The following is a 22,892-nucleotide window of genomic DNA, read 5'->3' on the forward strand; positions in this document are numbered from 1 at the left end:
ATTATTATTATTATTATGAATATTATTATTTTTTTTTTTTTTTTTTTTTTTTTTTTTTTCCAAGATGGCGCCCAGTAAGGACGCATGTGCGCTGTGCTCCCGCCCGTTTTTTGGCAAGCAGCAGTTTTTACGATGTGCCGACTGTGCGAAACGTGTTCACACGAAGTGCGTCACCTGGGCGGATGACGAGCTGCAACTTCTGAAGTCCGGCTCTCGGCCATTCTTGTGTAATTTGTGTGCGTCGTCGTCGTCTGACGGTGTTAGTCTTAGCGACGGTGGTGCTAGAGTCCCTGGTGCCCCGCTCCTGCCCAGCCACCCGACCGGTTTTCCCCCTTCAGCCGCGACCGGCGAACATGGCGGTGAGTTTGCCTCGCTACGGGCTCTCCTCCTCGACGCGCTTGAGGGAATCTCTTTTCTGAGCGATGAGGTTGACCAGCTACGGGAAGAGAACGAGCGCCTTCGTGTAGAGAACTCGCGGGCTTTCGTACAACAAGCCGAGGTTATCGCCTCTTTACGTGCCGATGTTCGCGGCCTACGCCAGGAGCTTGTGCGGTGCGCTGCTTCGCAGTGTGAGCGTCCTCTCGTCGAGCGTCCTCTCGTTGTCTCTGTGGGCAATCCTACCCGTGAGGAGCAGCCATCTGTGGACTACTCCGCCGCTCTTCATCGAGGGATGACTCCTGGAGATATTCCCTGTTCATCTTCTGCCTCTGCTCCTCGCCGTGCGGTTGACTTACCCAGTGAGATGAAGAAGCACCGAAGTCGAGCCATTACTGGCGCATCGAGCTCATCTGTCCTGAACGTTGCCATTTACCAAAAGAAGCGTCCGAAGACTATTTTCGTCTCTAAACTCAGTCCCGATACTACATCGGTAGACCTTACCAACCATCTAAAATCAGTGAATATTACTCCCATTTCCTGCCGGCAGCTGAAAACAAGGTACGACTCCTACTCGTCCTTCCATATTGAAGTTGATGAAGAATCCTACAGTAAGCTTGTTGAGCCTTCGATGTGGCCGATGGGTTGCATATACAAGGACTTTCGTGGGAAGCTTTACAACGATATGCTTCATCCCTCTGAACTGACGCAAAATTGCAGTGGCCCCTAATTTGGATATCTATTATCAAAACGCCCGAGGTCTTCGGACTAAGGGATCAGAATTTTTTTCTAGCGTCTTGTCCTCTTGTTATACCGCTGTTGTGGTTACCGAAACCTGGCTGTCAAGTGATATTCCTTCCAATGATTTCTTTCCAAATAATTACTCTGTTTTTCGTAGCGACCGCCCTGAAACAGGTCCCAAATCAAGAGGAGGTGGAGTGCTCATTGCTATTGACAGTTTTGTGAAGTGTGTTCGACGTTCCGATCTGGAAACTGTTGAAGAATGTGTGTGGCTCGAGCTCACTTTAAATCGACATGAAAAACTTTTACTTGCAGCTTTCTACATTCCTCCGAATCTACCTCCTTCAGCCTATGATGATGTTCTGCTCTCAATCGAACATGTTATAACCTGTCATAGCAAACACAAACTTCTTATTTTAGGTGATTTTAATACTCCTGGTATCAACTGGAACTCACTTATTTCTTCTCACAACAATCATTACATATTAAGTAAGTGTAACGCTCTACTTGATTTCATAGCCTTTAACTCTTTGCAGCAACACAATTTCATTGAAAACTGTTGCGGTAATATTCTTGACATCTGTCTATCGAATTTTGAAAGTGTTCGAGTCTCGAGTTCGGACATACCGCTGACTCGCTGTGACAAATTTCACCCTCCGCTTCTAGTTACTACTGCTGTCTCTGCCTCACCTTCTACTAACTCAGATCGGGTGGGGAATTCGCCCCGTTTCGCGTATGCACGCGGTGATTATGTCGGTCTTTTCAATTTCTTCTCTTCCGTCGACTGGTCCCTTTTAAATGACATTAATGATTCAGATGGACAAGTCAGTCGCTTTACAGAAATAGTTCTTGATGGTATGCGTCGGTACATACCTTTGCATACTCCTACGCGTAGGAAGTTCCCTTCCTGGTTTTCAAGGGAACTAATAACGGCGTTAAAGCTCAAGGAACGGGCCCATCGTAAAGCGAAACGCCCTGGGTTTCACAATTGGGCAGATGAGTTTCGCCGTGTGCGTTCTCTTTGCAAACGCTTATACAAGCGGGACTACGACTCCTATCTTGAGTCTTTAGAGAGGTATGCCTCAAATCGTCCTAGTCAGTTCTGGCGTTACGTTCGCAAGCGTTCCATTAAATCAGATTTAAGTATCAGCTTAGTTGACTCTCAGGGTTCGGAAATTCGGGATGTTGCCGACAGTTTTGCACAACATTTTTCCTCCGTTTACAAACATCCACATTGTGATTCCGTTTGCCTCCCATCTGGTGCACTATCTAATTCCATTCTCTTTGACGAGGAGTTGATAACTGAGAGTCTTAAGCGTCTGAGACCATCTTTGTCTCCTGGACCTGATGGCATTCCAGCTGCCATAATAAAAGCCTTCAGTTATATCTTCGTACCAGTACTGACTGCCATATTTAATAACTGTTTAAAAAATGCTGCCTTTCCTCGCGTGTGGAAAATGGCACGCGTGTTTCCTGTCTTCAAGTCTGGAAACAAAACTGATGTTTCCAATTATCGTCCGATTTCTCTTCTATGTGCAACCTCTAAGCTTTTCGAATTAGCTTTGCACAGCGTACTTTCCTTCCATCTCAAACATATCATAGTACCGAATCAACATGGCTTCATGTCGGGTCGCTCTACTTCCACCAACCTAGTCACGTTTATGACGTATGCCTCTGCAGCAGTCCTTCAGAGGGGTCAGGTTGACACTGTGTACTGTGATATGAGCAAAGCTTTCGACGTTGTTACTCACTCACTACTTCTTGAAAAACTTCTACTCTCTGGCGTTGAAGTCTCTCTCGTAGCCCTCCTACGCAACTATCTCCTTGATCGCTTCTGCTTTGTCAGTGTCAATGGACAGACTTCTTTCGTTTACCCTGCAACGAGTGGAGTTCCTCAAGGTTCAGTACTAGGCCCGCTTCTCTTCTCCGTTTTTATTAATGATGTTTCCTCGGCGATAAAGAACTCCTCGTTTCTTCTTTATGCTGATGATATAAAAATATTCAAGGTAATACATTCTTTTCAAGATTGCGTGTTGTTGCAATCGGACATATCTGCTTTTTCTGATTGGTGTGCGATGAATCGACTTACCCTCAATTCTTCCAAAACTAGGGTTGTGTCCTTTACTCGTAAAACACATAGCTTTCTCTACCATTATTCTGTCAATTCTGTGCTGTTGGATAGGGTTGATGAAATTAATGACCTTGGTGTACTTTTTGACCGCACCCTCAGCTTCTCCTCTCACACTAAACGCATTGCTCAGCGGGCTATGCGCACACTCGGATTCGTTTGCAGACTTTCGAGAGAGTTCCATACTCCACTTCCGTTCCTAAAACTGTACCTGTCCATATGCCTCCCGGTCTTGGAGTATGCGTCGGTTGTTTGGAATGGCACTTGCAAATCGAACTTGGACAAGGTTGACAGAGTACAAAAAAAATTTTTACGGATATTTCGTTATCGCTTTCCTTTCGCAACTTCCCCCTCTCGCTCCACCAGGAGCGCCCAACTGAATCTTCCTTCCCTTCACTGCCGTCGTATCAGACTTGATATCATATTTCTGTACAAACTCCTTCATGGCCACATTATGTGCCCTCAGCTCTTAGAGTACATCCTACTGCGCGTTCCGCGAAAGAGCATGAGGGAATTCAGACCATTTCAGGTTTCTCCTCTTCATTCCCACTCCCCTCTGGACAGGATGCAGTGGTTATTTAACTCTTTTTGTCCTCACCTTGACATCTTCCAAAACTCGCTCTGTTCATTTACATTGGATGTTCGTAGCGTTGTATTCTAAATAGTACTTTATCACATATAACTCCCACTTTCTAGCCTTAAATTGTATTTACTTCACTTTTTGCTTTTTCTCCTGTTCAATGCTGTCTGTATCTTGAACTACTTTTTATCCGTTTCTTGCTTATATTTCAATTTTAAACTTTATATTCGAATCTTACTGTCCCTTGTTCAATTTTACTTCTTTATTGTATTATTCTGTATTTCTAGCCTGTGTTTTAAGTACCATGCACTTGTTGCGCCTGGAATGGTTGTTTATTTTATGTATATTTCTATATTACTATAATCAATGTCAGTCATCTGTTTTTTTTTTTTTTCTCTTCTACCTACCGTTCTTTTTTTTTTCTTTATTTCCTGGTGTGCTAAAAAATTCTCTCACTGTGTATATAAGTGATGATACTCATTGTTTGCTTAATTTCCGTGATACTTTTCGTCTCAGTTTCATTTCATGTATTATTTATTTCTTTTTTTTGTGTTCTCTCTGTGTGTGTAAACATGTTTGTGCTTTTTCATTTTTTTTTTTTTGTGCTGCAGCACAAAGACCACATGGTTGTTCCTGCGCACATTAAATAAAGATTGATTGATTGATTGATTGATTGATTGATTAATATTATTAAGCACTGCATCTTGGCGTCTCGTTTTAGCAAGGCGTTCTTCTCTTTGGTCAAGCGTCTAAGCTATTCTGCATTTTGGCGTCTGGACCGGTGGTGAGGCGAGCGTCTAGGCGTGCGCCAGCTGCACGCTGTGACGTCATTCTGCTGCGGCGGTTGCTAGGCAACAGCTCCAGGTCATTGTGCGACCACGGCGAATCTGGTGCCGCCGCTAAACGGCGAAATTGATTGATTGAACGTCTTTTATTTTAGCGGCGGCACCAGATTCGCCGTGGTCGCACAATGACCTGGAGCTGTTGCCTAGCAACCGCCGCAGCAGAATGACGTCACAGCGTGCAGCTGGCGCACGCCTAGACGCTCGCCTCACCACCGGTCCGGACGCCAAAATGCAGAATAGCTTAGACGCTTGACCAAAGAGAAGAACGCCTTGCTAAAACGAGACGCCAAGATGCAGTGCTTAATAATAATAATAATAATAATATTAATAATACTATTAATAATAATAATAATAATAATAATAATAATAATAATAATAATAATAATAATAATAATAATAATAATAATAATAATAATAATAATAATAATAAAATATTGTAATAAATCAGTTCACAGGACAAGTAAAGGCGCATTATCTGTCACAAAATTGATTGATTGAACGTCTTTTATTGCCCCGCCGGGGTGGTGCAGTGGTAAGACGCCCGACTACTGTGCCGGAGTTCCCGGGCTCGAACCCGACCACGGCGGCTGCGTTTCGATGGAGGCGAAACGAAGAGGCGTCGTGTGCTGTGCGATGTCAGCGCACGTTAAAGATCCCCAGGTGGTCGAAAATACTCCGTAGCCCTCCACTACGGCTCCTCTTTCTCTCTTTCCACTTTCATTCCCACCTTCCTCCCTTCCCTTACGGCGCGGTTCGGGTGTCCACAGAGCAAGTGTGACAGTTACTGCGCCTTTCCCTTCCTGTGGTGGTGGTAAAAATATTTTAATGAAAATGATTAGGAGGTTGTAGCGGCGGTTGGAGTCCTCAGTCCGGAACCCCATTGGCGTAGGCTGCTGTCCGCGCTCTTCCGATGAGTTCTTTTTGAACCCTTGCGTCCGAGCTGGTCAGAGCTGCCTCCCACCCCTCCTGCGTTGGCTGGTTATTAATAGTTACAGTCTGATTTCGCTGGCATGCCCACACCATATGGTATAGGTCCGCCTTCTCCCCGCAGAATTTGCATTGTGAGTCAAATGACTCTGGATCTATTGCGTGTAGTCTGCGTGGATTGTTAAAAGTGTTGGTCTGTAGCTTGCGGAGGTGTATCTCCTCCCCTTTGTCTAGTGTCTTTGCCGGTGGAGGGTAGACCCGGCGAGATAATCTTAAGTGCTGAAGTATTTCGGTGTAAGTTAGCAATGGGATAGGAGGTTCCACGAGATCCGTATTGGGTGCCCGGGGGAGAAATGCTCGGGCTGAGGCGTGTGCGCTCTCGTTCCCTGGGATGCCCTGGTGACCTGGTACCCATACTAAGTGTTTATCCATGGGTTGGTAGCCACGGGTGTAACTATCTTGCAGGATTTTAGCTGCTAGCGGTGCAATCCTGCCCCTGAGGTAATTGCGATATGCTGTCTGTGAATCTGTAAGAATGTATTCTGAGGTAGTGTGTGTCGCAGCTAGGGCAATTGCCACTTCCTCCGCAGCCAGTGTGTCATGGCTGTGTAATATTAGTCCATCCACTGTTTTATCTTGGTGTACTACCGCAACGGCCGCCATTCCCTGTTCAGGACCCGCAGCATCGACATAGAACACGCCCTCGCGCCCGCCGTAGTGCCTTTTTATAGCTTCCGCTCGTGCTTGTCTTCTTGGCTGGTGAAAGTCGGGGTGCATATTCCTCGGTAATGGAGTTCCCTTGAATTGTCCTCTCCATGAGGCTGGGATGTCGCTTTTAGGGTCTAGCTGTTCGGGGCAATTGATGTTCAAATCGTTCAAGACTTGTCGGCCAGTCAGAGTCGTGGAGAGTCGTACCACCTGCGCCGTGAGGTGTGCCTCAATCAGCTCGTCTACCGTGTTGTGGACGCCCAGTCGTAAAAGCCGGTCCGTCGATGTCGTAAGAGGGAGGCCCAGGGCCTTCTTGTAGGCTGTTCTGATTATGACGTCGAGGTTCTTGATGTCAAACTTCTTGAGACGAAGGTAGGGTGCCGCATAGACGATGCGGCTCACGACGAAGGCCTGCACCAGTCGGAGAGTATCTTCTTCGCGCATCCCTGATTTCCGCGTCGTTATTCTGGCGATCATCCTGCCGACTTGCTCGCTCACGAGGCGGAGTTTCTGGATGGCGAGGTGGTTGTTGCCCTTGTTATTGATGCATAGACCCAGTATCTTAACGGTCTGAACTTCCTTTATGGGTGAGTTGTCAACGTGGATGTCGATCGTGGCCTGATTTTTGTGCTGGCGGAAGACTAGGAGTTCACATTTTTCGGGAGAGCAGGTTAGTCCACACGCTCGTGCATAATTCTGAACTGTTGTTGCCGCTGTTTGTAGTTGTTCTTCCATCATTCCCATACTACCCCTAGTTGTCCAGATGGTTATATCGTCAGCGTACAGGGCGTGTCGTATGCCCTGTATCTGATTTAGAAGAGGTGGAAGATTGCGGAGTGCAATATTGAACAGAAGTGGGGATAATACTGCCCCTTGCGGAGTGCCTCTCGTGCCCATCTTCACTTGCGTTGTTTGTTTAGTGCCGATGCTGATGTTGACTGTTCTGTCTTTAAGGAAATCATAGATGTATGAGTAGACTCGCTGGCCACAGTTGGTGGTCTGGAGATTTTGGAGGATTGTGGAATGTTTGACATTGTCAAACGCTCCTTTGAGGTCGAGGGATAGAAGTGCTCGGTCACTGTTTCTGCGTGCTGGATCAATGACTTCGCGTTTGAGTTGCAGAAGCACATCATGGGTGGACAGATGTGCTCTGAATCCAAACATCGTGTGTGGCAGTAGCTCGTTGTTCTCTAGATAGTTGGAGAGACGTGCGTGGACTGCCTTTTCCATGAGTTTGCCTGCGCACGACGTGAGGGATATGGGGCGTAGGTTTTCAATGCTGATTTTTAACTTAACGTCTTTTATTGAATAGGAAGGCTCGTGGCCCTAGAGGGGGCTAAAGGGGAGTAGGCAGAATATTCATTGTTTGCATAGGTCGTCACTCAAATCTTATTGCTCTCACCAGGCTTAAGGGAGACATGCCTGAAAAATATCTTTCTCAGCATCAGTTTCTAGAAGGGAACGGTGGTTCAGGCGGTTGGGTTCAATCTCGGAGCGTCCAGTAGAAAGAGCAGGACAATCCCAGAGTAGATGAGATATCCCGTCGCTCGTTAGAGTCGCACAGTGGTGGCACGAACTCATTTCCTCTGTATACTGACGCCAGCAGGCCAATATACGGAGCGTATAAGCCGCATGAACGATGAGCTTATTCAAGAAGACTTCTTGACTTCGGGCGAGGTGGGTTTTTCGCGTAAAAGGGTCTGGTGTGGCCACCTGCATGTGATGCTGACTGAGGCTACGAAGACTGGTCTGTGTATAGTGCTTTAGGACAGGAGAAGGGGTTTGTTACCCGCTCAAAGTTGTCAGGATGAAGCAAGGGAAGTAAATGTGGACGTCCCACCTGCCAGATTTGCACGTAATGTAGCTCTCAGTACAAAATTGTTCAAATACTGTACCCATGATGTGGATTCGAATCCCAGCCGCGGCGGCCACATTTTGATGGAAGCGAAATCATGGCGATCGTGTGCTGTCTGATGTCGGTGCAAGTTAAAGAACCCCGGCTGTCAAAACTTCCGGAGCCTTTTACTATGTCGTCTTTCATAGCCTGAATTGCCTTTGGATGTTACGCCCCAATAATAATAATAATAATAATAATAATAATAATAATAATAATAATAATAATAATAATAATAATAATAATAATAATAATAATAATAATAATAATAATAATAATAATAATAATAATAATAATAATAATAATAAAATTTGGTTCACAGCAATGGAAAGGCGCAGTATCTGTCACACTTGCTCTGCGGACACCTGAACCGCGCCGTAAGGGAAAGAAGGACGGTGGGAATGAAAGTAGAAAGAGAGAAAGACGAGCCGTAGTGGAGGGCTGCGGAGTAATTTCGACCACCTGGCCGCGGCGGCTGCGTTTCGAAAGAGGCGAAACGAAGAGGCGTTCGTGTGCTGTGCGATGCAGCGCACGTTAAAGATCCCTAGGTGGTCAAAATTACTCCGAAGCCCTCCACTACGGCTCGTTTTTCTCTCCATCCACTTTGACTATTTCTTCCCTTACGGCGCGGTTCAGGTGTCCACAGAAACAAGTGTGACAGATACTGCGCCTTTCCCTTCCTGTGAACCAATTATTAATATTATTATTATCTTTAACGTGCGCTGACATCGCACAGCACACGGATGCCATTTTGTTTCACCTTCTTCGAAACGCCGCCGCCGCGGTCGGGTTCGAACCCGGGAACTTCGGCACAGTAGTCACGCGTCTTACCACTGCACCACCCCAAACCAGAAAAAGTGTAACGGATTGAGCGCCTTTCCTTCCAAAGATCCTTATTTTTGCGACTATAGGCAGAAGAAAAAACGATGCATAGCCTGTGCTGCCTCGTGTGAACTCAGGAACAAAAAAATTACCGACGATTACGTTACTTCCTAATGCGAAATTTGAGCGCAGCAAATAAGCTGTTTCACCTTTTCGATAGATTGAGGCAAAGAAATCGAGCAACACTTGCATGCGCTATCACAGAATTTTTTTTTATTTTTCACACGTATTCCTTTAACAAAGACCCCACTAACAGTTCTTGACAGTCATGAAGGAAGCTTTGTGGTCGGAGAAATAATATAATACTGATAATATGTTCGACTTGGTACACCAATGCTTGATTCTCAAAGACGAGATCTATACAAGTTCCTCGCGAGGTTGTCACAGCCGTGGGACGCATTACGAGCGAGAGGAACGGGATACGAAGAGGCGTCCGTGTGCTGTGCGATGTCAGCGCACGTTAAAGATCCCCAGGTGGTCGAAATTACTCCGTAGCCCTCCACTACGACTCGTCTTTCTCTCTTTCCACTTTCACTCTCGCCTTCCTCCCTTCCCTTACGGCTTGGTTGCGGTGTCCACAGAAAACAAGTGAGACAGTTACCGCGCCTTTCCCTTCCTATAAAAAATAAATCAGTTTTTCTACGCGGTCATGCCCCGCAGGGGTGGTACAGTGGTAAGACGCCCGACTACTGTCCGCAATACCCGGGTTCGAACCCGGCCTCGGCGGCTGCGTTTCGATGGAGGCGAAACGAAGAGGCGTCCGTGTGCTTTGCGATGTCAGCGCACGTTAAAGATCCCCAAGTGGTCGAAATTACTCCGAAGACCTCCACTACGGCTCCTCTTTCTCTCTTTGCACTTTAACTCCCACCTTCCTTCCTTCCTTCCCTTACGGCACGGCTCAGGTGTCCACAAACTCGTGTGACAGATACTGGGCCTTTCCCTTCCTGTGAACCAATTATTATTATTATCTACGCGGTCACGTTGTCTTGACTCGCTAGCGGCGGCAGCGGCATCAGACAGTCGCTGCTAGCGCTTCCTCCGGCGACCCCTCCCCCCCAAACCCCCTTCCTTTCCTTGTGTGCCCCGCCGGGGTGGTGCAGTGGTAAGATGCCCGACTACTGTGCCGGAGTACCCGGGCTCGAACCCGACCTCGGCGGCTGCGTTTCGATGGAGGGGAAACGAAGAGGCGTCCGTGTGCTGCGCGATGTCAGCGCACGTTAAAGATCCCCAGGTGGTCGAAATTACACCGTAGCCCTGCACTACTGCTCCTCTTTCTCTCTTTCCACTTTCACTCCCACCTTCATTCCTTCCCTTACGGCGCGGTTGCGGTGTCCACAGAAAATAAGTGAGACAGTTACCTCGCCTTTCCCTTCCTATAAATCAATCGGTCTCCGGCTGCTCCGCGCTTCCTGCGAGGCTTCGGTTGCCAAGCGCCGGCTCGAACTGGGGGGATGAAAGTGTGGAGGCGCTGGTTACGAGGCCGACGCGAAACCCAGAAACGAGCTGCGCTCTAATAGAGCAGAAAGAGAAAGAGGGAGAGAGGAAGCCTTCTCAACGATGATTCATGAGGCGCAGTTACAGAGGCTATCGCTGCCGCATAGGTTTCGCTCTATTACTGGGTAGTCATGCCTTCCCCTCCCCCCTATTTTTGACATGAAAGCGGTCTTAGAAATCTAACTTTAGAAGACTGATCGACCACTACTGCAGAAACGCCTCTGCACAGAAGACGCGGTTGCAATGACTAAGACATCAATAAGCGTACGTGCTTGCGTGCATGTGTGTGTGTGTGGTTTGGTTTGGTTTGGTTTGTGGGGTTTAACGTCCCAAAGCAACTCAGGCTATGAGAGACGCCGTAGTGAAGGACTCCGGAAATTTCGACCACCTGGGGTTCTTTAACGTGCACTGACATTGCACAGCACACGGGCACCTTGCTTTTCGCCTCCATCGAAAATCTGCCGCCGAGGCCGGGATTCGATCCCGCGTCCTTGGGAACAGCAGTCAAGCGCCGTAACCACTGCGCCACCCCGGCGGGGCTGTGTGTGTGTATGTGTGTGTGCAAACCTATTGTTGGGAGCATGCTTTAGCGGGGGCAAACTGTGGCGACCGGCGCGGCACGGCTCGGTGGACCAGGCCTTCTGGCTTGCACGAATTCATTTGATACTGCAGGTTATGCCGCATCCGACTCGAGCCTTGTCTGTTCTGGGCAACCCGTTTTTCCAATGCTCTAATTAGGTGTGCATAGCAGAAATGAGGGGGAAGATTAACCATGCCTCGAACATATTGATAGAGTGAAAATTTTGAATGTTGCAGTAAAACACCTGTAACATTTCACTTTCAATCAGTTATTTTATTCAGAATTTTTCTTTTCATAAGTTATATTTCTGGTTCAAGGAAGTCGCTTTATAAGTGGGTAGACACCACGAATAGTGGACATCTACTGCTATTAAGGTCAAGGTAACATTTTCATATTGTTTCTTATAAACTATAAATTGGTTCATAAAAATTTATTGTTGATTAGCTTTAGTTAGCCCTGTTAGACACCGAAAGCTTCACTTTCCTGGTACACCGCGCGTCTCCGTTGCCTCTATATATTTGCGTTAAACATGTGATCATTGAAGTCATATTGACGTCAAATCGTTAGTGCGTAGCACTTTTGCCGGCAATCATGGATTTTGCTGGAGGCGGTCCGACACCCGCTCTATTGGCCTCTCTCCGTGAACTTTAGTCTCGAAGGAGAGGGTAGTGAGGTGAAAGTCTTTTCGCGATGATGTTGCGGTCCCTGTCGCTGCAAATGTGCTGAAAGTGTACAATGAAGATAACGCATTTGTTGTGCATGTCTATCCAGTTTTTATTAGAATGCACCATCTTTAACCCGCTGCCCCTGAGCAGGAGCACACGCACCCGACATGCGTGGCGGCAGCAGGAGCAGCTGCTTACCTCTCCGCCGGCATTGGGCCGCTGCGCTGACGGCCTCTTCGCCTCATTCCTAGCGCGCGCTTGCGAAGGGGAAGTAGCAGCTAGCGACCCTGGCTCTGCAGCGCGCCTAGCCTCCCAGCAGGGCTCAACCCTAGTCGGGCGCAGCCTTCTATAATGCTACCACGCTAGCCTTGGCAACACTCCCAACTCCAACAGCGTCACCTAGAATTTCTAAGTGGCGTTGACTCTACTCGGCCAACAGCCGCAATGCCCCATTTCTTTTATGACTTGACATCTAGCTTATCTCAAGGGAAAAACCGCATTGTCGCCGACGGCTGCCCGAGGTAGAATAGTGAGGCTCTCGCTTTTAAAATGCTTTAGCTTCGGGCGACCGTGTTTTGCATCGAAAACAACCAGCATTCTCTTTGAACGCTTCAAAGATCGCCGACATTCTAGGCAGAATCCACTTTCATGCCCTCCGCATGGGGTGCCGGCAGACGCTTTCCTGCTCCACTCGGTCAGCTCTCGGCGAATTCGCGCAGGTACAGTTTGGAAACTATCCTTCTCTTCCTCTCTGATCCGACGCAAGCATCGGCTGGGATGCCGCTACCTTCCTCTTCTTATTTGAGCGTGCGCACCGGCAGAACTACTGTGGAGCAGCGTAGCTGGTTACCAAGGTTACGGCTCATGTGCAGTGGGGGCTTGTGACTTGCACGAAGACCTTGGATTTGCACTGCGTAATAAAGATTTTCCTTCAAAAATCCAACAGACTAAATTATGTTGCGCTTACAAAGTAAATGAATTCATTCGAAAAGGCCAAATCTGTCGACGGGTCATCGGTCTTCTGACCGCGTAATAAATGTTCGTACGTCACTGATATGTGAGGCATGCTGTCGGCCTGCAAACCAGTGAAGCGAGAAATGTCAGATGTCGTTTTTCCAGCGGGGTTTAATGACGGGCCGCGAAGCTTTTTGCGCTAGCTGTGGCAACCAGCCATTCCTCCCAGAAATATACATACCTTGCCCCCAGACGCGCAGCCTGCGACTGCAGTCGTGGGACAATAAAAGGGGACGAATATTTGCACTGGGGTGCCGTGTAATTATACTCCGTTTTACAAGCTGTCTGCAGCACCGCGAAAGCCAGGAACATACTGCCCGATTCAGGATCATGCGCACTATAACAGGTAATTGTGCATTGGTGTACCGGTCGTTCCGATGATTAATTGTGCCCACTGTCGCCCCCACCAATCCCGGGCCGGAGGGGCAGTTACCTATAACAGCGCGCATGATCTGACGAAAGCAATGCTACATACAACTAGACTGTCTGGATAGGCGTGTGGACAGGGGAAATTTGACAGAGGGGGTCGGTAAGCTGGACAAAAGCTTCTCTCATCCCTTTTTTTGCTTCCCGGCGTTGCCAGTGGCTTAAAAGAATTCTATCAACTTTGATTTGTCCTGTGTGTTGTCTGCCTTTTAAACCGCCGAGTCTCTTGACAGCATTGGACCAATGACCATTTTTTACTGACGAGTGAGCACGTAATATGCGCTCCACGGACCAAGAGTCCGTCGTGTGAATCGGCCTTAACAGGGAGACAGCATTCAACGTGGCATTCGGTTCCGGTTTCAGTTTGTTCGGCCTTCTTTAAATTCCCTCAGGAAATCGAAAGTAATAAGGACACGCGCTAACTGCGCGATAAATACATAGACACAGGAGTCACATTGCTGACTGTTAGCGTCCTATGATGCGACAGTCCGCAGCAGCTGCTTGCGACAGCAAGTATAGAGTTGCCTATTTAATTTTATTTGTGTTCTGCCGTATGGCACGCGCGGTGTAACAGTCCGTTAAATTAATTTCGCTGAGTGTTAGGAACACCTAACCTTAGGCATTGCGAAAACGAATGAAGCATCACGCTGAAGAATAAGCTTGGCGCGGTTAAGTGCACGCACGCGACGCAGAACAGGCAAGTGTATTCCTAATACGGTCGGCTGTAATATAGAAACATAACATGAATTGCCGGCAGTGTCCCAAAATAACGACAATATATGTTCTGGAAACAGGCGCTGCAGGAGGAGAATGTCCGCGATGCCGAAGAGAAGGCATGGAGCGTCAAAGAACGGAAGAGGCTGGTGTTTGTGTCCTCGCTGGCGCTTATCGTGGTTGCCATCTTCACGACGCTCTCTTTAATCATTCCGGGGCCCGTATCGTTCAAGCAGCAGGATGACTGGTGCAAGACGGCGGACTGCCTCCAGCACGAACGACTTTTGACGCACAGCCTCAACCGGAGCGTCGACCCGTGCCACGACTTCGAGGCGTATGTGTGCTCCACATGGAACCCTGACCCTCGATATCCTTTTCTCTCGACAAGCCCGCTCGACGACCTCAGCATAGCCTGGATGGAAGGTCTGGACAACCTGCTTTCAAAGGGCGTTGCTGTGGTATCGACTGCTAGGAAACCATTGAGCCTGTTCCAGACGTGCACCAGGGGTGGTCCAGCTAGTGAAGAAGACAAATGGAAGTTCCTTGAGTACATTGAAGAACTAGGACTCTCCTGGCCGCAGAAGCCACCACGAGGAGCGACGGCATCTACGTCGAGCGTTCTCGTTGGTATAGCGCTCCGCGGAGAGATGCCCCTATGGATTCGCATCCGCGTGACTCAGAACCCTCTTGAACCCGGTGGCCGCCGCATCGTGTTTCTGCCTGGTCGGCCGAGCTACATACGAGTTTTCGCGGCAAATCACCAGCGCGTCATGGAAGCGGGCGACTACTCAAGGTACTGGCTTCATCTCGAAATTTTAAACTGGAATTCTAAAAACACAACGATAAATGTTATCGCTCGTCTCCCAGCTTGCGGGAACCGTGGCACGTACTTTTGCAAATGCGGAGTTCAGTGATGGAAATTTACAGTTCCTCCGTCGCGACCACGAAACAATATGAATAGTAATATTCATATGCAACCAATCCGCAGATACGGTCTCTGAGTTTTCGAATCAAATTAGGAGCTCTGGGTGGACACTCTATCTCAAAAATAATTTTCAATGTTTGCTTCTGGCGACTGCTCGCTACAACTTAAGGAACCCCTTACCGAGCCTTCGTAAGCACCCGCTTCCAGTCGAAGTTGACTGGTTCTTGTGGTGGCAGCATCACATTAGGCGGGCCAGGTGATGCGTGCGAGACTGGACGTGGTGAGGCGCACCGGCAGCCTGTTTTCTGCATATGTTCTTGCTCACGGGTTAGCGCTGAGCTGAGAGGGAGAGGATGCGCATCATTGTTTGTCGCTGGCATCATTGACGTTAGTGAGCTAACTCCAGCATCGAGTTTTTGAAACGACTTATGGAATAGCGGTTGTTCTTGAGTTAATCAATAAAGTTTTATGGTGTGTTTTATTTAATTGCCGTCCATACAAAATTAACAAAAGTGGCATTATTTGTTTGGTTCTGCCAGTCATACATCGCACGCACACGCACGCACGCACGCACACACGCGTACACACACACACACACACACACACACACACACACACACACACACACACACACACACACACACACACACACACACACACACACACACACACACACACACACACACACACACACACACACACACACACACACACACACACACACACACACACACACACACACACACACACACACACACACACACACACACACACACACACACACACACACACACACACACACACGCACGCACACACACACACACACACACGCACGCACGCACGCACACACACACACACACACACACACACACACACACACACACACATTGGTGCGTTCATTCTCAAGATGCACAAGCCATGAATTAGAACGTTGGGACAGCTCGTGGCACCACCCTCTTGCTATAGCACTACTTCCTTATAAATGAATGGCGCCAACTGATCTCGATCGGCGCCTTGATAATCACAGTAAAGCAAAACAGTTGCTCGTTACGCGTATATTGCAGTTTACCTGGCTGACGGTGCAGGACACCCAAGATCATATTTACTGCAATATCAGCCTAGAAGGGGCGCCACCATCCGTTCGATAATGTCGTAGCAAACAGCACACACCTGGCGAACGCGAAAACGGCTGGCTGCCTAGCCGACGACGCAATCGCTGGCCAACTCTAAGTAGGGTTCAGAGATGCGCAGCAACGTTGCAACTACACTGGATCTCGTGGCCGTTTATTCAAGCTTATATTAAATTAACGTAAGTTAAATATCCTTCTTCCTATCAATTATAATTCAGCGTCATGCATCCTTTATTTCACTTCATTTTATTTCGTGAGGAAGGAAGGTTCAAAGAGCACTGCTCTTAAAAGAATATTGTGATTCGCTGATGCTGTTTAGTCATGTAAAACTGAAGTACTGTGCACCATCACCTTTAGACGCTTGAAATTTGGCGACGATGGCGATGTGCCAATTCACGATTTTACACTGTTGCTGGCGGTAACTAAATGATAACTGTATGTTTGTGATTCGCTAATGCTATTTAGTCGCGTAAAACTGAAGTACTGTGCACCATCACCTTTAGACGCTTGAATTTTGTCGACGATGCCAATGTGCCAATTCATGAGTTTACACCGTTGCTGGCGGTAACTAAATGATAACTGTATTTAAACTGGCCTGAGAATTTCTCTTCTCAGGAGAAAAAGCACTGTGCCCCTCTATTGAACCGACAAATTTATTCGCGCATAACATGGATAATGAATCAATGCACAACTTACTCGCAGGTATTGGAAACTGATACACGCATTTCTCCTGGGTCGCCATCCTGGTGCTGATGTTGGTGACATCGTCAAGCGCAGCGCTGAAGTGCAGGGAACCGTGGTAGCCACGCTGACACAAATCGCGATGTCTGCACAACACTCAGCGGCGGTGCTTTACAACCTGTCGAACACAGAGAAGCATTCCTCAGAAACTTTGTTTAGCCGTTGGATAACAGCGCTGAGGGAGCGGTTGAGTGATCAAGTTCCGCTCTATAATGGTGACGATGTCCTCTTTGCAAATAGCCATTTTATACCTGCTATCGATCAATTTTTAAGCACCATGAGTGATTCCGACGCCTTGGTTCATGTTTCCTGGCAGTTCGTCCAGATGTACGTCCTCATGCTGGACAAAGCGCTCTTGGAAGACATCATGGGAGACAAGCAGATAGCGTCTTCCTACCTAACAATGCTTTGCGCTAGGGAAGTCGAAGCTGTTTACAGGCCTTTCATAGTCGCGTTGTTTGCTCGCATAACACTATCTTCCGCGAAAAAGAGGCAGGTTGATTACGTACTTAACACCCTGCTGCGAAAAGCAAAGGACAGCATCAAAGGGGTCGCATGGTTGGACCCAGATGCTAAGCGCTTTCTGGCAAACAAACTGGAGTCGGTACACATACGCCTGTGGCCAAGCGACCTGTTTGATGACGCCTTGAAGGTGGAGAAGGTCTACGCCGACTGTCCTGAAAGTGGGGCTACCTTCTCTCATTTATGGATCAGTGCCCGCCGTTGCCATCGTGATCTGCTGCTGGGGTCACTACGAGAATACACCGGTGGGCTACCTCCGAACTTGACTCCACTTGTTGCCTACGATTCCGTATTCGACTCTGTCGAAGTCGCCGTTGCTGCTTTGTTGAGCCCCTTCTACTACACAAGCGGCACTCTGGGTTCGGTTTATGGTGGTTTTGGATTTTTATTCGCTTTGTCAATGATGGGGGTCTTCGCAGAGCGGCACCAGTATATCCTTCCGAACAGAAGCATGGATAAGTCGGGATCTTGGATGTCCAACAAGTCTGCGGAGGCTCTTAAGCGGAAGCTGCAGTGCTCAGAGTTGGACCACGAAGCGAAGAAAACTCGTGGTGCCATGATTGGGGCTGTCGAGATTGCGCAGTCAGTCTTTCTCGAGCGACTTGCAAGGAGCGCCCAGCGAAACCTAACGAGTGAACTGACGGACGAGAAGGTGTTCTTCATGACTCTTTGCCGGACAACTTGCGCTAAGAAGACCGCGAAGGCAATTTCTTATTTCCCTGTCCACTGCAACGAAGTAGTAAGGAACTTCAAGGGCTTCCGGGACGCATTCAGCTGCAGCAAGCCTCAGACTGCTAAGTGCAGGTTCTTCAAACAAGAGAAATGATATGACGTTAGATGTGTGGCAGTAGCCGATGAAAGCAAGGACTTCGAATTCGTTGGGGTTTATATGTGGATTCGTTTTGCTACCTATTTGCTATAATTGTTACTTTTATGGCATAATGCTCAATATAATGCGCCATGCTGACTATTGGTAAAGGACTGTGCATTATGCGCAAAGATTACGGCAAAAAACTCCAACCCTCATGCTAGCCACATTCCCCTGCGTCTCCTAGTTGCATTCTGTAATAGGGATAATTTGTATTGTAATGTAGAATATGTGCAAAATAAACAAAGGACATGTTTTAGCGCTAGCCGATCCTAATAATTCACTTTTCCCTGATATTCTCACTAACGTTTACCCTCCCATCAATGTTTTGAGAGACAAAAACGAAACTCTGATGTGTTAATTAATGCTCTTAGGAAAAAATAGATTGGGTTAAAGAGGGTCCCTGAACATGTGTGTATGTGTAACATGCTGAGCCTCCTCCCTTGTGTAGTGCTCTTCATGGGTAATTAAGGAACTACTATTCAAAACACATTACGTCGGTGCACTTTCCCCTACCAGATATTGCAGAGCATCAATATTTGGCACTCCTCCGATACCTTTTATCAGCAGTGGGTCTTCCCTTGAGCTGCAGCAGAAGAATCATACTCTTACAGACTACGTCGATGTCTTTTGGTGCAATAACGTATCGGCATTCACTACTTTTCCGACATACGCTTATACAAATTGAATTTTTACATAATATAAAACAGCAGTGTGCACGTTTTTTTTTTGCAAGTTAACATTCTTATCTGAATTCGTATCTCTGTGCATGCAAACAAAGGACTGCGGCTGATTTTAGACAAGGTGCGAACGAAAGAAATGCGGTTGCGTGTCTGAAATGTATACGGTCGCAGGCTAGAAGAAAAGCCCAACGTTGATTATGCAATGGCCATACAGCCGTATTCAGTAACGTTTGCAAGAAGACAAGCTGCCAATGCAGTAAAATGAAATTTTCAAGTTCTATGGAAATCACAGACAATATGAAGGCGGCCTATATTCGTAGATTTTCGGCCTAACAGTTTGATTATTCTCTCACTCTTGATTTTAGTAAAAGTAGAAAAGCAAAATACAGGAACATCTATTCCAAGCAATTCTTTTTTCCTTCGGGGAAGACGTTCTATCTATTATATTCGCCCGTGAAATGAGAGTCATTTGTGACTAAAATGAAACCGATTTAATGGTGACTAGATGTGGGCATGTGCAGTACACACTATATATGCGAGCAGAGTAGGGCTCGTGCCGGTCGCACATACTCGTGGATGGTACGATATAGCGTCAGGGAACGGTTACTGAAAGGAAAAAGTGGAAGGTTTGTTCCAATACCGACCTCCAGCTCAACATGAGTACCCTGACTTGGCAGCATCTGCCAAATTTGTGATATCCGATGGTCTTGTTACGTCAATCTACCGGCAGTAGGGTAATTCCTTGACCAAGACACCGCAGTTACCTACCTGCCAGAACCATGCCCGTAATTTCTCACTCACAGTGCTAACAGCGCCGACGCCAGGCTTTCGATGGAACAGGCCTTTTAGCTTTATCTAGTTTAAACACAATTTCAACACGAGATGAAACTGCCACAAACTGGTTTTTAGAGATTATTAAAGCATCTGATTAAAGGACAAGAATTAATCATGGAGAAAGATCTCTGACGGCGTGCAACCATGCGAGCTAGAAGCGCATCCCATATGCTGTTATCGCACAAGCCCTCTGTGTGTAGTCACTGCGTTCGCAATGGACATTGCACGGCACTGGTGTGGCTAGTCATGAAGACAAAACCTTCAACTGTCTACAGCATATAAAACACCAGATGTGACAGGTACCGTAGTGAGAGTAAACTGAAGAACAGAGGTGATTCCTTACGCTTCCCATGCAGGCCCACAGATGAAAGTGCTTAATAGAGCCTGTTGTATCCTCTGCCAATGGACTGTATTTATTTACCTTCAGTAAAATAGGCGATTCCTGATAAATATTCTACGTCAGACATTCCTTAAGGCAGCATACGGGACGTTAAACTGCTGGGTGCCAAATATGTTGCCTAATTCAGCGTGATGCGGAAGAAGCTCCAGCCGTCGTTACCTTCTGAACAAGCTCCAAATTTGCTCGAGAACGGCAAGTATAGACTACATAAAATTTATGCACTTAGTACAGTATAAAATAGAAGTCGCAAATTGTGTGTCAATATTTCATGGTAGTGACCCTCACACGTCTGTCAGCAGACCAGAGATCTCTTCGAGAGAGGATTCATGTTACTTGAAGCTGTCTAGAAGTGGCGAGCTGCACGGACGTAGTAAACACCCTCCCAAGGAATATTTTTCATTTCTGAGCTAGCGCTATCACTTCCCTCCAGCCAGTGCTCGAATCTTATGACCACTTACACGGTATTTCTCAATGCGGCTTCTAACTATAGAGCATCATGTTAATTTTAATAACGATGGTTTACAATTATGTTACTTAAAAACAATGTTCAGAAGTGACACGGAAGTACCTCTCGCATATATTTACCATGTATTGTGTGATTAACTGGCATAGCAACTAGCTAAGTACAGGCCCGGGTCTCTCGCTGAACAACCCTTCATGCCACTCAGACGCAGGGGCTAGATCATCGCTATCAGGTAACTTCACTCCATCAGGGATCCGTTTTTTTTAAACTCGTTTCACGCTCATGATGACAAAATGCATACTATAAGACTGCTAGAGTATTGAACTTCACACCCATTTTTTTTCTCCTCAGCATACATCTCTATGTTCTTACTCATTGTTAAATCGCTAGTTATAGAAACGAACGATCGATATAGACATATATACATCACATCAACATGAATTGGCGACGGGAGCTTGTGAAAATCATCATTTCAAAAAATATTCCCCATAAAAAAACGAACAAAAAAATTAATGGACATAGAAATGATAGGGAAGCCACAGCGCTACTCGTTTAAACAAATTTTCTCTGCCTTCGCTGTTAAGGAAACAGCACACAAGCTCACACAAATCTTGTAATTACCTTATTTACATATTCTTTGCTTACTGTAGGTTCTAAAGGTGCTAAGTGAGCGTGGGGGTACTTTTTATCTCACAGTTCGCAGTCTTGATACATCTCAAAATGCGAACCCCTATTTGCTTTCTCCAACTGTTTGCTCTTTTTGAAAGCACGCAAATTGCTATCAGACGATTTCGCATAGCGAAGGCATCTACCGCTATACCGGGCGTCTCCTACACAGCCACATGACCGCATGTTGTTCCACGTCTGCCACTGCTCAGAAGCCATCTGGCAAGCCAGTATTCGTCTACAATAGTACGCCTCCAATATGTAAATCTCTAATAACCTTTTTGCCGTAGCCTGGCGCCGAAAGCACCCCGAAACTTAACAATACGCTGAAAAGTGCACTGTAACGGAAATGACAGAACAGAAATTGGGTGGATGACGTCGAACCAATACCGAAATCGACAACAGGAGTGTACCAGCACAGACGGTAGTCGTCTAGTGACGACACTGCCAAAGTAAGACTCATCTGAGAGCAAGGTCTATAACAGACAGCAGTGAAAATGTTGGTAGTAACTTTATTTCAAACGATGTATAAAGTGCAACATTAACTGCTGATAGAATATTATTCGGGGTATCAAAATTGGCATCATTTTTATGTTGTCGGATGGTACCTAGTAGCAGGGTTCTAGTACAGTCCTTGACGGAACGGCAATGTAGCTTGGTTAGCGTGCATTGTGGTGGCAGCTGCGCATGAAAAAACAAAATTTTTGTTCCAGTGGTGAGAGAATTGGCCCATTCAGCAGTATTTATCTTACCTACTCTGAGTGCCACCCCCAAATCGTCGCCCAAAGGCTAGCATTGCAGAGAATATCGCCACTTTACAGCAATTAACGGAAAAGGAAGATGGAAAGACTCGCTCTTAAATATATCTCAGAGCGAATAGCCGTACTGACAATGTGTTTACATAGACACCAAATAGCATTGTTTCGTAAGATTCACCTGAACACCCAAGGGAGACAATGTTGAACTTTCCGGGATATCTCCGACGTCGTTATGACGCGCATGAGCTTGTAGCCAACGATATACTCGCTGTAGTTACTTTACACTATCGGGTTCCTCCTGCTGTTCCCAGATATAGTATCGCAGCATCGGTGATGGCTGCCAATGGCCCCGCCTCTCCCATTCGCTGTCGAGTCTGGACAACTTTCCAGCCGCGCGGCACTTTCCCGACAACGAGCCTGGTGGCGGTGTGCATCCCGACTTCCAGGGTACAGGGCTGCTAGGAGGCAGGGTGCACGAGCTAGATGTCAAACCAGCGCCTGCTTCTGTTGTGCCGTAGGAACTCCTGTTACAGCGGTACGCCAGCGCGGACATTTTCATCGAGGGTGAAGGGCACGTGGACGACTCTAGATCCTCGCTGACTGAGTCTGGAGTTGAGACGCAGGGTTTGTAGCGGACAGTTTTTTCCAGCAGCCATAAACAGCCATTCAAAGTAAGTGGGAGGTTCTTCGACTTCGTAACTTTTTCTATTTTCGGGTGTGCCCGTGCTGTCAGATTCGAGTCGGAAAAGAACGCGAGTAAAAGATGCATGTGCTTAATGGGCAAAAGAGGAAAACGAAGTATAAATGTAAAATAATTATTTGATACTAAGACTACGCACAAGAATGAAAACAACAAGGGCACCTAATCACATATGTCGAGTGAAGGAAAGTTGTCGACTTGAGCAGTCCTCCCAAAACCTGGGCGCTGG

The 22,892-nt window shown here is 47.1% G+C and overlaps 1 protein-coding gene across 1 annotated transcript in view; it reads left to right on the forward strand.

Moving 5' to 3' along the window:
- Positions 1-18,117, forward strand: part of LOC146208966 (endothelin-converting enzyme 1-like) — a 58,958-nt gene extending 40,841 nt beyond the window's left edge. Inside the window, exons 2-4 of the mRNA XM_084579619.1 lie at positions 11,926-12,150; positions 14,054-14,766; positions 16,731-18,117. Coding sequence (XP_084435745.1) covers positions 11,926-12,150; positions 14,054-14,766; positions 16,731-18,117 — 2,325 coding nt within the window. The remainder of the gene's footprint in view (positions 1-11,925; positions 12,151-14,053; positions 14,767-16,730) is intronic.
- The last annotated feature ends 4,775 nt before the right edge of the window (positions 18,118-22,892 follow it).

This window comes from Amblyomma maculatum, chromosome 1, assembly GCF_055883805.1.
Source record: "Amblyomma maculatum isolate TAMU_Amacu chromosome 1, ASM5588380v1, whole genome shotgun sequence".
NCBI lineage: Eukaryota > Metazoa > Arthropoda > Arachnida > Ixodida > Ixodidae > Amblyomma > Amblyomma maculatum.